This window comes from Vanessa atalanta, chromosome 13 (genome assembly GCF_905147765.1).
Source record: "Vanessa atalanta chromosome 13, ilVanAtal1.2, whole genome shotgun sequence".
Taxonomy (NCBI): Eukaryota; Metazoa; Arthropoda; class Insecta; order Lepidoptera; family Nymphalidae; genus Vanessa; species Vanessa atalanta.
In genome coordinates this window covers 5384394-5401085 of record NC_061883.1, presented here as the reverse complement: position 1 = coordinate 5401085, position 16692 = coordinate 5384394, and the positions used below count along the sequence as shown (strand labels likewise).

The following is a 16692-nucleotide window of genomic DNA, read 5'->3' as shown; positions in this document are numbered from 1 at the left end:
TTTCCATTGCAGATTAAATTGAAATACGACACCAATATTAATTAGTTTTTTGAACGAATAAAATATGATCACATATACATTCCTTTTAAATATTAAATGCGAAACAATATTTTTCAAATAAATAATAGTACCTGATCGTTTTCTATTGGAAAGATATTTTTTATATAAAATTGTTTTTTTCTGAATAATGTTTTTGCTAAATGTAGTTGAAACACATTCGACCTTGTACTAATAGTGCAAATAAATTCTTAAAAGATATAAACCCCGTCTTATTGGCGACCGGTGACAAGAAAGCTTGTTCGCTTTCGCCCAGAAAATTAGAGTTACAATTAAACGGAGAGAGCACTCTTGACACCATTTAGTGCAATAATGATTTGAACGAATTTTATTTTTATTTTTAAAAGTATTTTCTGCCATGTAGGTATATATTTCAATTACACTAATATAAAAAATAAGGTATAAAGGAAAATTACTTTTTCAATTTTGGCTACAGTGGATAATCAGACGGACCGGCGAATTTCGCAGGATATATAAATGTGTTTGCAAGCACAGGTGCCTCTCTATTGCCTAGCTCTCATAATCTAATAGAACTTCAACCCCACATAATCGGATCAAATGAAGGATCGACGGATTCCCTTATTTTGCGAAGCACGGAATTACACTACCCAAGTCCTAGCTTGCTGCTACTGGGAATTTGTCCGAAAAACCGATTATCAGGACCTTGCGATCTGCAGCCTACTCAGACCCACAAGCCGGCTGAGAGTAACGTTTTAATTTGTTGAAGTTTAAATATGTATCTTTTAGTTCTTTGGTAAACATACCATATTTTAATAGTAGACAAATAAAGGGTTAGTAATCTTATTTGATCTTTTAACATCTAATTGTATACTACATTTATAAGTATAAAGTTTTAGTATAGGTGAGTTAAATAATTATAGATAATTTCTAAATGTATGTAGAATAAAAAAAATAAATCGAATTAAAAAAATATATATCCTTTTTAATGGTCATTAATCATATATTTAGGACTCATATTAAATAACCCGTTTAAAATATAGTCTGTTTTTTTAGCGTACTTTAAAGCATATTAACATAATCATATTGAAACTATTAATTTAACCGTTATATATGTTATATAATTTTAATATACAACGTTTTAGATTTGTTCGCACGCTGTTGTTGGCAAATTAAATAGAATGCTTATAAATACATGCCATACATATAAATATGGATCTAGTATATTATATGATATCATTACTACTTTAATATAAAAAATATATTGTTTATAACTTTTAAAAACACATTATTTCAGAAATTTATTCTTTATAATATAATCTCGTGTAATTTAAACTTATTCGTGCATATTTTTATCAAGGCGATTTAAAGTTAGTAAGTTGAACATTTAAAACTTCGTATTCTTAGATAAAGTTTATGCATCAAATTTTAGCAAAGTAACCTGCTGAATGTAGATGGCATTGGATTCACGTTAAATATAACTTTCCGCAATCTCATTAAACGTGTGCGGATGCCACTTTGAGGATTTATTGCTGGGGTTGTAATGTATGTACATTGTCATTGAGAAAATAAATTATAACTTAGTGTATATAATTAACATTTATTTCACAGATATTCGAAATAAGAATACAGAAAATCTATGTGCATATAAAAAGGAGGTTTGACCGATAACCATGAATATTGGCCGCTACATGTTCTCATCAGATCATAAGAACAATTTCATATTATACTCTTGGATGTAACTCACAGCGTATGTACTACGGCGATAATGCAGCGTTTTAACTTCTATATTTAGTATATCATTTTGAATCATAGAGTACAGAAATAGTAGAACTTATAAAATGAAATATTAAATTCCCCGTTTCGTTGTTAACACTGATGATAGCGAGTTTTATTCACAGCGTTAGTAATAATGCCATTAAGCTCGAAATATCTTTAGTGTAATATTAATAGATTAACTTCATTAACGCAAGTTCTGTACGTACGTTTGTTATATAGATTTGTATGTTGGATTAAATCAAGGTATAATTTGATTTATATTATCAAAATGTTGTAATATGTTCATTGTAAGTGTACATATTTTTATAAACTTTATTATGACGCAGTCACGTGTATGGTATTTGCTACGTTTGTATTTTGTGTGCCCGTAAAATGGGGTTGCTTACGATATTATAAGAAATTGCAAAATAAGAGCATACGTAAACATTACGACTAATATTAGTATTAGAATCATAATATGATGTTCTTTGGAATTGATCTAACCTTGATTTCTTGCATTAATCACTGTTAAAACTAATGATGTTCTTCACTCACATAAATTTAAAAAAATAAAAACTATAAAAAAACACACAGAAAAAATGAGAGAAAGAAATTAAGAATAAAAATAAACACCTTAGAATATTAAGAACCATAAATTAGCACATACATTAATATTTTTAAATTTAGTATATTTTATCGAAATAATCAATAATATTGAACCGAGAACTACAATTTTAAACGTCATCCATATTTCCTTAAGTGCAGATATGCGTTAAATTAAAACATTTCCAGAGAGGACCAAACATTATTAATTCGCAGATAAGAATAAGTTTGTTGAAAATTGGAAAAGTTGATTAATGAATTCCTATTGTGACAGAGGATCCTCGGATTGATTGTGGGCGACAGATATCGAGGCAGGGCGGATTCAAGACTTTATGTTAAAGAATATGTTTAGATTCCTCGTAATACTTGGAATAGCCATTTATTTGTATATAATTTGTTCTCTTGGATTATTCTTTTTAGTAATAAAAATAAATTAACGATTTATAACAATGGTAGAGTGAGTGAAAAGAGAGTGTATGTTAAAAAATAAATAAACAAATGCACTTTAAGTTGTTAATTGTCACAACCATGGTGTCCGAAAGTCCACAATTCCGGTTTGCTCCAAAATTAGGTAGATTACGTAAACATCCAAATTATAATTTTAGACAAGCGCAATCTATGAATCGAGAATAATAGCATACCTATCAATATTTCCCAGTGAGCCAATTAATTTATAAGAAAAGGGATTTTGCCATCAAGAAATCCAACCGTAAAAGTCTATATTTTTTTGAAATAAATGATAATTATATTATGAATAAATGGGTAACAATTGTGAAAATCTTAAAGTATTAAAATTTTGTTAAATTATAGATATGTAATTACTTAAGATTCTCATCGAACAAAACTAAATCATTTAGATATCCTTAGGTCAGACTCAAGTTTTCAGAATATTTTCACACACTAAAATTATTTAGAAATTAATTTATACAAATTTTAAAATATGTTCTTTTATTTTCAATTAAATTATGACGATTAATAATGTACACTAGTATGTTACTAAATATGGATAATATTAGTATGGAACTAAATATCCAATTCAAAAAATGTTTTTACTGTTAGAAAGCTACATTGTTCCTGAGTACATATTCTTTATTAAAAAATTGCACCCGAGTGAAGATAGGGATTGCTGATGAAAAATAAAACGATATTTATTTTTATGTTATTATTATTTTACTAACTGGACGAAAAATACAGTGCTTTAAACTAAAAACTAAGTAATATTAATTGAAGTACGATAATGGTTTAATTAATTGTAATGTTCAAGTTTGCGAATACAAGTGTAAAACCCTGATAACTCTCTAATTGGCAAAGACAGAAGGTCCGTATTGACAACCAGGGTGTAAACGCCAGTTTTAGATTCAATTCTCAAAATAAGGTTTTTAAGAGACCTTCTGGGGCGCTTCACCTATAGTCCACAACTGAAACATCAACAGTGACGGGAACGTGAACAGGAACGTGAACGTATGATATCTGGGTTTTTTGAACACCGTACACTCTTGATAAAGACAGGCCTGCGTAATTTCAGGATCGTTTTTAACGGAACCGTCGCAACTGGAGTCTATGCTTACACCGTATTTGTAGGACCACTTTTAACAATGACTGAGCTGTTAAACGAGCCGTTGTTGTTTGAGCTCTTTTGTACAAATACGTACGAAATAATCAAAATAAAACGTGTAATATAAAACGAACCTCTAAAACAGACCGATGTATGAATATAGCCTTCTTCGTAATAAAGTAACATTACATTACTTGATCGCGTGTTGGTCCATTGTGTGGATTACAAATCATCATTTAAACTAAGGAAATTATTTTCATTACAGTAATTATAAATTTAAAGTATTTTATTAATAAAAGTTTTTTTTTACGTATAATTATTCGTAGGCATAAAAGTTAATACCGAAAATATAATTCCATTTGAAGTGATCGTGTTAATATTAGGATGTGTATGTAACGACTACGCGTAAGCTAATACGGCGCACGTTAATATTATTATGCATAACTTTTAATATACCCTATATTGCTACTGTTATTGTGAAAAGTCCTATATAAAAATTATTTATTTTACAGGTGTGCAAAAGTGTAATATAATTAACATATTTAATAGTATTTTTTATTCTCTCTGCGGTCTCCGTGGTAACAATAAAAGCATAAAATTCAGATGTGTTTATTTTGCAGTATTATATTACATATTTATAATATATAAACTGTAGCATTATAGTTGTATACTTAGTTATATTATGTATAGTAAAGTAAATATTAAATGCATTGCTCAATGATTGACACAGCTTCTTCATATCGAAAGAAAATAAAAATTAGTCAGAGCTTCTTCTAATAAACCACGCTGTTCTGAATATATTCTGATAGATAAAATAAATAGATAAACTTTTTTCTTTACTCTAGAATATTAAATTAATTGTAAACACAATCTCAGCACCTTGAAAACTCAGTGGTGCTTACTTGATTTATTAAAAGCTCCTTTCCAACAAAAAGTAATTTAAAAATAATTAATGTTCACAGGATAAATCCTGTGTTATGTTTATTTAGAAAATTTGTTGAATTGTACGTATATGCTCTTAAATTATCTTTAAATAAATATATCATCTTATCAGAATACATTGTTTGTAATATAACTTAAAATACATAACAGTTTATATTTATATAGTATGTAGTCTGTAGTGAAGTACTATTGATATTAATTAATAATAATTATAATAATTTTTCTAATAAAATATAATTCCAAAAACCGTTTTTCTTTCCCGGGAGTAAAGTGTGATTTATGCTATTGTTGTCGGTGGTCTGACAGAGATTTTCCATTTTTAAATTTTCTTTCAACTAACCGCTCGTAGACAGATCCTTCGGTAGTGAAATCTTGAATTGTAGCAAAACAATGAGATAAATAGCAATCATGCTTATGGCCTGAAACAGATAATATACTAAATAGACATAAAATAGATAAGCTTAATAAATTTAATAAGTATATTAAATTTGAGAGAAAGAATACGATTTTTATGTGTACATATGACATGGATCTGTTGCTCTGTTCCTTAGTTAATTTCGTTGACGTCAGCTGTTTGTAGAGAGGAATATATAAATGTAAAAGATATAAACAAATATGGTTAAATTTTTTGAACTGTAGGTAACTCTGTAATACGAAAAACCTTATTTTCAAGGTTTTTCCTTGGTTTCTAGATTTAGTCCACAGTACCAACTACTATGCAAGAATCAGCAATACAGCGAGTATTTATATTAGTAGTAGTATCTTTAACATATTAAAGAACGTCTCAAATCCACATACGGCTTTTTATGATTTAAGTTGGAATAATTTAGGTGCGTCATGTAAATAATAGTTATCCCTTCTACTATATTTAAACCGTTTTTTTTTATTTGTACTTTTAAAAAGTTATATTATATTTAAGTTGATGAGTGTTACAATTAATACTTTATTTAAGTATGCTGTAAGACCGATCTGTCGAAAGAATTCTTAATTCAATCCTGACGAGTCGAGGTCGGTGTCGAGTGTCACAGTACTGCGTGGCTTTCAGTTTCAGCTTCATTACCGGACTCCATTACAGTTGATGTCGCCTTAGTGTATAATTTACCTTTTATAATAATGTCAAGAGTAATAATTTCTCGGATAATGTTATGATTTTGTAATTATTATTATTCATACCGTAAGATAAAAATATATTTTAAAAACTATTTTACTACTTCTATATATAGTTCAAAATAAAATGTTAAGACTTTATTGAATATATTTTATTAACTTAACGTATTGTTTTTGGTCAGTCCTTTTTTTAATTTTGTGTTATATTTCGGAAACAAACAATATTGTAATACATTGTTTATCATTTTGTTTCTTGTTACTCGTATAAATACAAACTATTGAACTAAACTATAGTACATGAAAAACTTACCGATGTTAAAAGTTCTCTATTAACATGTGCATATCCCTTAAGGCTAACAACAGCCGGATTCATTTCTATCGCTTGAATAAAATGATCGATCTACCAAAAGAAAATAAGAATTAATTTTTCATACAAAAATTACAATACTTAATTTTTCAATTATTTACCTCTTTTTGAGTTGGTCGATCCACTGACAAGACATCTATTGACAGTAAGGTATCTTGGACTCCAGCTGCTACCTTTTAATAGAAAAAATATTTATACTATTTTTCGCTAAGCGCCAAAATTCAGACATTATCATTATTGATAATTTGGGAAAAACGTATGTATTTGCATGTTTTGAATGCTTTTTGTACTTTTGTTTCTTTTTTTTTAATTAAAATAACTCTAAAGGCAATAGTCAATAGCTAGACAGACATAAGATGGACACAGACTATAATAATGTTTTAATGGTATGATTACATGGTAATAATGTTCGATAGAATAACTGTAGAAGTACATTTAAACAAACAAATACACTTACACTTTAAACTTGTTTCTATAAAAGAGTATCAGTTTAAGCGTTAAGAGATTGCTAAAACATCTGGCGTTTCTGTAAGCATGTCTTCTCATTTGGACTAGAAAATATTTATCAATATCAATTCTCACTTTCTATGTTATTCATTTATTGTTTGCGTCGAAATAGTGAGGAAACCTACACGTGTATGATAAAAATTTTGAAAATAACAAAGGAATCCACCAATTAGCATTGAAGCAGCATAGTAAAATAAACTCCAAGCCTTCTACTCAAGAAAAGGGCGGGTTTTAGCCCAGTTATGTGACACTGTGTGGGTTAGAGACTGTACTGTATTTAATTATTTACCTTAAGCGTTGATTTATGAGAGCAATCAGCAAAAATAAACAGCAAGGTAGAGCAGTAAAGGGCATCAACAAAAAGGCCCATCTCTTTGAAACTGAATCCAAAGCCGTGATCCACAATCTCTGACAGCGCGCCGTACACCGCAATCGTTATATTGAAAAACCTGAATGAATTCATTAAAAAATATTAAATCATTACACTTAGAAGCTTCAAATTCCAGTTAAAATATGTATAATTAGTTTCAAAGTACGTTTACAATAAATTTCAAGTCTCCATGTCGTACAGTTTTAGCTGTGCGACTAGAAAAGGAAACATACAGGCTACAATCATTCATGTACCTAAAATAAGTTTTGTTTAGAGACTGCGCTCTTAACAAAACTTATTTTTCATAAGTTTGGGATTAAAAACATAGGAATTATAGTAATGTAAAACTTTATTTTAGAAATTATTTACAACAGAATTTTGCGCTACCATTTTACTGAGATCTCATTTGTATCTTCGTAGACTTTGCCTCGGCCCACCTTAGATATATGATTCATTTATTCCTAATTTATTTTTTAATTGATCTTTTTTTTTTAAAATACTTACATTCATGCCCCAGGCTACCTCTATATCAAAATTAATTTTATTAGATACTTTATCTGTTGACAAACGAACGAACGCACTGTTGGACGAAAGCTTCCTCATAGATCGGCAACCCTATTTTGGGTAGCCCATATCCATCTCGTACCTGCCATATTTTTTAAATCGTCCGTCCGTTTTAAACCGTTACATAAACCAACATTAATTTTAAATTATTCTGTTAATGTGTTACGTTTTATCTTTGAATATATTTGCATGTTTTGCGCATAAGGAGCTAGTAATTCTATTTTCCTTCCCCTTAATAGTTAACCTTGATTTAGAGCCGTTGATACTGTAATATACTATCACGATCGATTCATTGATTTTAACATTTGCTCTACCTAGCACATTACTATCAATCTCTATTACAAGTAATACATATATATATATATATTAATTTAAATTAAATATTCAGACTTTAGTTTGGGTTGAAATACATATGTACGTATATACAATATGTATATGTTTCATAAATAATAAATATGCAATATTGAATCCAAAAAAATACTCACATGAATAGGCAGTACGTAGAGTAGGTACGAGCATATGCGTTTCCAAGTGATTGCAGAAGCTCTGATAGATTTAGCCAGAGATAACGGTAACTTGATATAAGATTCGCCGTGCATTCAACGTGCACGTCCTGGTGATCAAACAGCAATTTAGTTAGCTTAAAGATTTTTTTTACTTAATATTTTGATATATTTTACTTTAATAACACGACTTATTAGTTTTAAAATATACATTTTTAATTCAATTTTTTTTTTATTTATATGAAAAATTGAATTTAAAGGAATCAATTGGAGTAGCATTTAAAATTTTCCTCTTTTTGTGTTACTTATTCTGTAATATACTCTCTTAGTCTACAAAATCCTAATACGAAATATTTATTTATATAGCATTAAACAACCATAATACTTGATTACAATGTAATAAGTAACATTGGTGCAGACTGTGTGTAAGTGGTAGTGTTTTAAAAGACATTATTGACTCCATTTCTGTTTGAATTTTTTGATCTCAAGTTCTACCCAAGCAAATATATTATTATAAGCATTAAATTTCGTTTAAATTAATCTATTACCCTTCGGAAACACTCTGAAAGGCTTTGAGATGCGATTTTAATTCCCTTGCAGTTGATGTACCATAAAGCACAGTTCATATTTATCATAGTTATAATATGATAATATGCCGTAGTATGTTGAAGCAGGAACCCATCCAGTAGAGCGCATAAACTTAGAAGAAAGCAAATAGCCAAAAGCAAACAGCCAACACTAATGAGGACTATAATCGTTTTCAAGTTTGGAAATTTAAGGTTTTCGCCAGTGACCCGATAATATCTCACCTAAAAATAATATGAAAATAAGTATAAAATTTTAAGGAAAACTGACTCAAATAGCAATAATATAGTAGCAAACGCGGTTGATTTGCTGGCATTTATTGGAATTCCTTTGTCTACTTACGAAACTGATCATCAGATCTTGACAAAATTTTTTTGGAACCATTACGGTAAAACATTTTTCGAACCAATAAATAATTTTCAAATCCAACTCTTTATGTTGGAGGATTACCCGAATATACAAAAATTAAATAGGTAAACATTTAAATTGTGAACCTCCTGTCTTTTTTTAAGTTGATTAATTATTATTATTAGCAATTGCTAACTTTATACCAGAAAACTATCTAAGTTGTATACGAGATAAATTGAAGTCACGTTTACTCTGCCATATGTAAGTTGAGTTGACAAGAATCGTAACTAAGTTAAAAAATACGGCCCTTACTTGGAACTTTCCCCAATTCGTTTTATAAATGGCTACTTGATGTGCGACGCCCCAGCCGACGAAAGGAATCCAAAAGTGAGGGACCAGAAATGCGACAAATAGAATGGAATAAATGTAGTCATCGAATTTTTTAATAGAACGTAGAATCGTAATTCGTTCGTAACCAACTATAAGAACAATAACAGTCGTTACTATGTAAAAAAATATAGCATAAGCGGTCGCTCGAGATTTCCAACTAAATGTTATTGTACCTGAAAGTAATTATAACATTTTTAGTAGTATATGAATTAGTATCAACTCCACTGAGCCGGAATTTAAACTAATATATTATAAAAGAAAAATAAATATGTATTATTCAAATTCATACCAGGCCTGGATCGAGTAATGGGCATAACAGCTAAAGCTCTGAATAGCACTAAAAGCAATTTGTGATCCCTGTAAAATTGATCGTGTATCTCACAAGTATCGCCATCTTGTGACGAGAGCAGGTTACGTTGTTCTCGTTCCTGTAAAGTTCTATAGTTTTAGATACAGCAAATTATGTTTATTCGTTGACATTGTTCAGGTAAAAATATTATATACATATTGGGGTTTCACCAAAGATTTCAATCTCAATTATGAGTTGAGAAAATGGAAGTTATAATTTTAAATAATATCCACACTAAAAATTTAAATAATATAAACATACACCACCGCAATTACGACGGCAAAAAAGTCCTCAGGCTTAAAAAGTCGATGTGAAATAGCATGTTATGTTAAGATACGCTGTTATTGAGAGTAGGGTTTTTATTCAATTTTAATAGAAAGGGACCCCTTTTCTATTTCTAGTATATATAAATGATCTTTCTTTCTATGTTAAGGTATTTGTGATATAGTGTTGTTTGCTGATGATACTTTACAGATTTTTAAGGTAGACAAGAAAAAACATTGACTATGTCGATGTGAACGGTGCATAGACGATTGTCTATTATATTACCCGTATCGATGCTTAAAAACGATAAAAAATACAATTTTCACTTACGTAATCCTTTTGAGATTTTTCATAAATTACTTTATTCAGTTGGACGTGTCTCATGTCGTTACCTAAAAGAGAATTGTTTATTCCCTCATCAAATAAGTGGTCAGGTATCATGTTTGAGTAAAAATTCTCTCTGAAAAGCGCAGATGAAATGTCAGAGGCTAATAAATGGGCGTCCCTTATATAGGCAAGGTGACATTATCGAATAAGTAAACAAGGCGTGAAATATCGCGGCATATTTACATTAAATTTGAAAGCAAACAACGGCGGAAGCTTCTGAATTTTAATGTCCTATAGTTAACGACTGTAGGCAAAAGTCATTACCAAGTTGTGTTTTGTCGATTTTATATTCTGGACGTTTTACTAACTTAATTCCTATTAAACATTTTGTATTTCCAACAAATTTTATTTTATTTTCCCTAAGTTGTTTTATTTGGTTTTTCTATTTATTACTATCTAGCCAATTTCGCCATCGCACTAGTAGAATACGAGTTTACGTAGATTTTTTTTATCGATGGACGGACTAAGAAAAATTCTTGAATTTTTAAACAAGGAACATATCGGATTAGAAAACCATTGAGGACAAACAAAAAGAAAAATTGTTTATTTAAATTATTAATAATTTATATGTTAGTTTTTTTCTAGGTCAACTCATTATATAACAGCCTAATAAGTTTAATTAAAGTCCTTAACGTTTTTACTAAACAAGACTGAATTTATCATAATAATAATAATAAATAAATAGGAAAGGCTTCAGCTGTAGCCGATGCAAAAAAAATAGTATCGTTGCAAGACTTTATAAAGAATTCGAATTTAAGATGATATAATTAAATACATACGTAAAATTTCTTGAAATTCATAGCTTCACTAATTCATGAAACCGAAACCTACCCAAAATAGTTCACACAAAGGTTTATCACCCAATAAGTTAAGCCCTGAAACATCTCACAGCACCTTCAAGTTATATGAACTCGTTTTAATAATTACTGTACGTAGTAGTTTGTTTTAAAAACCTTGAACTACGAGTTGGTACTAACAAATTGATGATTAATCAAAAGAGTTTTAATATAAAAAAAAATTGTAGTAGATCGATTTTTTCCTATAGAAAGAGAACTGAAGTCTATAATTTGATATTTTTAATATCTTCTTGGTAGACCTTTCTACAAGACCGTCTCTATAGGTACCATACACTCATCATATATGTAACTATTCTAGCGAAAAAATAATATTCTTACGTATTTTTGTGTTCATTTTAAATATGATTGAGCTGGTGTAACTGCAGGCACCAAGGATATAAAAATATCTTAGATCGGAAGATTGGTGGCGCTTCGATGTTGACATATGGGATAACAAATATATTTTTAGTGTTAATGTCTTAGGAGATGGTTACCACTTTCCCTAAGACTGCCCATTTGCCTATTTGCAATGAAAAAAATAGATAGTCTTTAAAAATCAATACTGACCGATTTAATTCAGTAGATTCCTATATCGCTTGGTATTTACGCTACTTTCAAAGGCACTGAATAATGTCCTCATAAGTGCTGTCCTTGAGGCGAAGTGATCGCGTGATATTGTTGTAAAATAAAGACTAAAAAATATCTACCAAGTTATTTTCTCATAAATGTAATTTCCCTTTAATACAATATACTATTTAAATACGAAATATATTTATTTTAATATGTTCGTTTTTAATTGCGAATATGCTTACAATTATTTAAAAGCAATGGAATATCTTATAAATTGTGTGTGTCAGATCATTAACAAACACCCCAACCCTATTTTGTGGGAAAATCGCGGACATACAAACAATAACACATACATGACGAAGGGAGAAACTCATTTTTTGAAGTCGGTTAATAAAAAACAATAAGTTCAACATTCCTGATACCATTTAATCAAAATACAAAGTTATCACAGTTTTCTCATATAAAACACTTATATATACAAACAAATCTTAGTAAAGTTAATAAAACAAATGATGAATAAATTATTGTTTTAAGTTAATTTTATTAATTTATCCAAAAAAAGGTTTAATAATAATGTGCATAAATTGATTGACTTAAATAAAAGCATTACGAATGCTTTTATGTTTAGTATAAACATATTAACACTATATCATTTATTTACGCAGAGGTACTGAAAAATTGAGTTCAAGTTATTTTCTGACAATATTTTGATTATAATTTATAAAATATACATTTAATTCATGAGAATTCATTGTAATTTATCATTCTTCATATTTATTAGACACACTGTGTCTGATAACATCAAATCTTAAATACATTATCAATATTAAAATATATATTTTTTTTTTTATATATAACTTACATTCAAAACAAAAGTAACATCTCCAACACTACAATTACCATGATTTATATTAATATTTTAGGGCATTTGTACAAAAAAATTTTTTTTTAAGTAGGCTTATATAGCCTAAAGTATGGTGAATCTATTTTCGTTTCCTTGTAATATTTATTTTAAAACACTCATTTGAATTCCAAAATTTCTTGTCTTACATTGTTTCAAAAATATGACAATTCAAATAAATACTTATAAAAATAATTATTTTTATATTTTAATAAGTTATATTGGTAATATTAAACAAAACACTGGTGATTAAGGCTGGCCTTAACTGCCAAAACATATTTCTTAGAGTTGTCGCAGTGTATTGTTGCTTCAAGTCTTTTGGACAGTGTAACTTTTGTTTTTTATTTGAGGTACTTATATTTAAATGAATAAGATCTATGACTTTAGTTTTGTTAACTGAGCCATCAGTTCCTTGTCGATGTCTGATGTAGATTCGCCAACCTTATTACGGGATACAGAAGGTGCATTTGCAACCTGAAATTTTAAAACAGTACAAATCTATTATAAAGTTACCTATATTATATATTACAAAACTTAAATATTCGCTTTTAATAGTTTTATAGATAAAAATTACTCTCTTCTCTGACTCTTTGTTTTTGTTTTATGGTAATTACTGACCATAAGTTATTTTTTAAGGAATTCAGCATTACTTATCATGTTAATAAATGGACTGATAACAACTATATCAAACCTATGAAACACAAATTATGACACTTATGTGTTAAAAACATAACATACCATAACATTATATTACTTTTGTGTATGCTTTACATGTACCTATAAAAAAGGCATGACTGGTTGACTAGTTTAACTTATAATAACTTGAATATATTCTTAAAATGGAAACAATAACAATTAAAAAGATAACCATTTAATCGAAATAGGAAATTTAGTTCCAAATCATTAGGATAAATTTCAGTATTAATCTTCTTACCTTTCCAGTAATTTCGATGCCTATTTCATCAAGCACTTGGTTCACAATGCCCTCAGTTTCTTCTTCATCTCCAGATTCAGTCATAATATCGTCCAATGTGTCAGAAACTAAAATGTTTAATAAAATTAAAACAAAAATAAGTAAAGTTTTAATTTTTTTACATTAAGCATGCTATGTATAATATACATATATTAGATAGAGATTCAAAATATCTGCAGGCTGGGGAGCATAGCTGTAGTTTGATGCTGACTAAACGACCAACGAGTACATCTATTAAAGTTTCTCTTAGAATAATTTTCTACTTAATAAAAACATTTGTGTTAAGATAAATGTTATCTTTGTATTATATTTCCATCATGATGACATATAAGTATAAACCTCATTCAATAGTCAGTTTTATCTTATATTATAGTGCACATTATGCACATAAAAACTATAAGAAATAATATAATTCACTTACTCATGTCATCTGTCATATCCATTTTAGCACTAGCATATTTAAATGCTTCCATGTCTTTCGCAACTTGGTGTGGATTTAGGATCTTATTGATACTGCCCATGGTTTTAGCTGTGGTACCCATTGCTCCAGCTATTGCAACATTAGCGCCCATTGCCTTGTTATGAATTTGTACACTAGCTATCTGTAATATTAACATACAACAATTAGTAAATGTTTAATAATAACAAATAATATCAGAAACATGAAACACACACATGTTATGGTAAAAATTGTTTAATCTCGGTGCTTTTTTATACAAATTCAGGATAAAAGGAAAAGATTTATTTTGATGATGTTGATGATATCTATGAATATTTTTTTTGTGGCTTTGTCTTTTTTTTTAGTTATATTATTTTAATTTTAAAATTATTGCATAGTCAATCATAGACCTTAGAAATCTAAGAAACCTAAAAATATAGATAAACCAAAAGAGGAATAAAGACTAATAAACATCATTTGACATCAATAGACTGGAAATCATTCAACGAGAGTTTGAATAATCTGTGATAATCAAAATAAATTAACAAAAACTGGTGTTTCGGTTGTTATCACAGTTGTTTTTCAGAACTTTGAAAATAAAGTACATTTATATACATATATATACTTAAAGGGAAAAGTGATGTATAGTAAATAAAGATATATTAATCAAGATCTATTTGTAGTGGACAATATAGCACAACAATATGCATTGAAAATGTAAATCGAAGTATGTAAGGTACAATTGGAATAAGCTATCCACACATTAATGAATAGCAACATAATTTGTTACACTTTGTATGAAGTCTAAATGATTACCTTACTGTTTGCTGTATATATTCTTGTCTTCTGTTTCCTGAGTTGAACTAATTGTTTAGCAAGTATTTTACATCCCTCATTGTCTCCTTCTTTTGCCATTTTTTTAATCTCCATTTCCTACAATAATAAATATATAAGGCTGACTATTATTTAGGATCACTTTTGAAATAGTTTTTTGTAATATTATTTTTTAAGTCAAGTTTTTCAATTTAATCTGAATTTATTTACTATTAAATAAATCATGAAGTCACTTCCTAACAATCTATTTAATACTTTTTAATTACTTGTTTAAATATGAACGAAAGAATTATTGTCATAATAATTAAGAAGAAAACTATCATACCAATTTTTTTTCTTCTCTTTCTAAGGCTAATTTATCTCGCTCCAAATCTCTGCCTGCTTTACGTAGCTCACGATCATTTTGCCTTTGTTGCTCTTAAATTTAATTTGTAAAATGTTTTATAAATTATTTATTGGATAAATTGTATACCATTTCACAACTGTGTCTGTAGATTACGTTACAACACTTACCCTTAACAGTAGGCGCCTTTTTAAAGAAATTCATTTTAAGATTTAACACTTTTTTCTTAAAATAGGTTTAAACATATATTATAAAACAAATAATATTTATTAATAATGTTATGACTAATGGCTTAAAAAATTAGCTGTAAATTGTGATCTTACAATCAATCAATCTGATGAATTGTTTAGATGACATTGACACATGTCAGGTTGACATTTAACATTACGCTTAATAATGTTTATAGATATATATACTCGATTCTAACCATAACAGGAGAAAAGCCAAATAAACAAGATTTGACAGTCATTAAACTAAGAATTGAATTGAATTTTTTTAGAAAAAGATTTGACAGCAAATTGCTGCGATATAATTGGTCGAGAGTTTGATTAATCTATGATCTTCACTTTGGATTTTAAGCGTCGACGAAACTGTTATCGGAATTTCGGAAGTAAAATTATAGGGGATATAAGTAATTAAGTGCAATAGTGTTGTATTATAAATAAATATATAATAATCATAAACTTAGCAAATCGCATGAATACGAGTAATAAGATACGTAAATCTAAGGTTTGTTTATCTTTATTCCTACTTCCATTGAAATAAGACATGATTAATATATATTTATAATATAGGTATACAACTCTCTACACTTAGGTACTCTTTTTCACTTTAATTTTACTTCTAAAATTCCGATAATAAATGTGGTGTTGTAAAAAAATCGGTTCTTAACTGTTAAGGTCTTTACATTTCATTCGTTTTGCAAAATGTATGTAAAAGTAATTAATATGTGTAATTATTACTAATGAGCCATTGAGCTTTGTTCAGTTACAATTTATACTATATTCTGATTATTACTACAGAGACCTGCGACTTAAACAATAGTTAGACATAGACAATTTTACTACTTTTTATTAATTGCTATATTCCTAACATTGCATAATATAGCTAACTATTTGTCGCCCACGGTTTCATTGGCGTTTTAAGGGTTGGGCGTCAGGTGTAAGGCATAATACCATACCA

General features: G+C 28.5%; 2 protein-coding genes across 2 annotated transcripts; both read right to left on the bottom strand.

The window, feature by feature from the left end:
- Window positions 1–5208: 5208 nt before the first annotated feature.
- Window positions 5209–10668, bottom strand: LOC125068348 (gustatory and odorant receptor 22-like). The gene is made up of 9 exons (XM_047677450.1): window positions 10558–10668; window positions 9904–10042; window positions 9537–9787; window positions 8840–9100; window positions 8274–8401; window positions 7144–7303; window positions 6449–6520; window positions 6291–6380; window positions 5209–5292 (listed from the first exon to the last, which is right to left on the bottom strand). The coding sequence occupies exons 1-9, from the start codon at window positions 10666–10668 to the stop codon at window positions 5209–5211; spliced, it is 1296 nt and encodes a 431-aa protein (XP_047533406.1).
- Window positions 10669–12582: 1914 nt separating this feature from the next.
- LOC125068199 (charged multivesicular body protein 2b) lies at window positions 12583–15856 on the bottom strand. The gene is made up of 6 exons (XM_047677251.1): window positions 15681–15856; window positions 15493–15584; window positions 15150–15266; window positions 14316–14496; window positions 13856–13962; window positions 12583–13395 (listed from the first exon to the last, which is right to left on the bottom strand). The coding sequence occupies exons 1-6, from the start codon at window positions 15712–15714 to the stop codon at window positions 13297–13299; spliced, it is 630 nt and encodes a 209-aa protein (XP_047533207.1). The 5' UTR covers window positions 15715–15856; the 3' UTR covers window positions 12583–13296.
- Window positions 15857–16692: the final 836 nt, after the last annotated feature.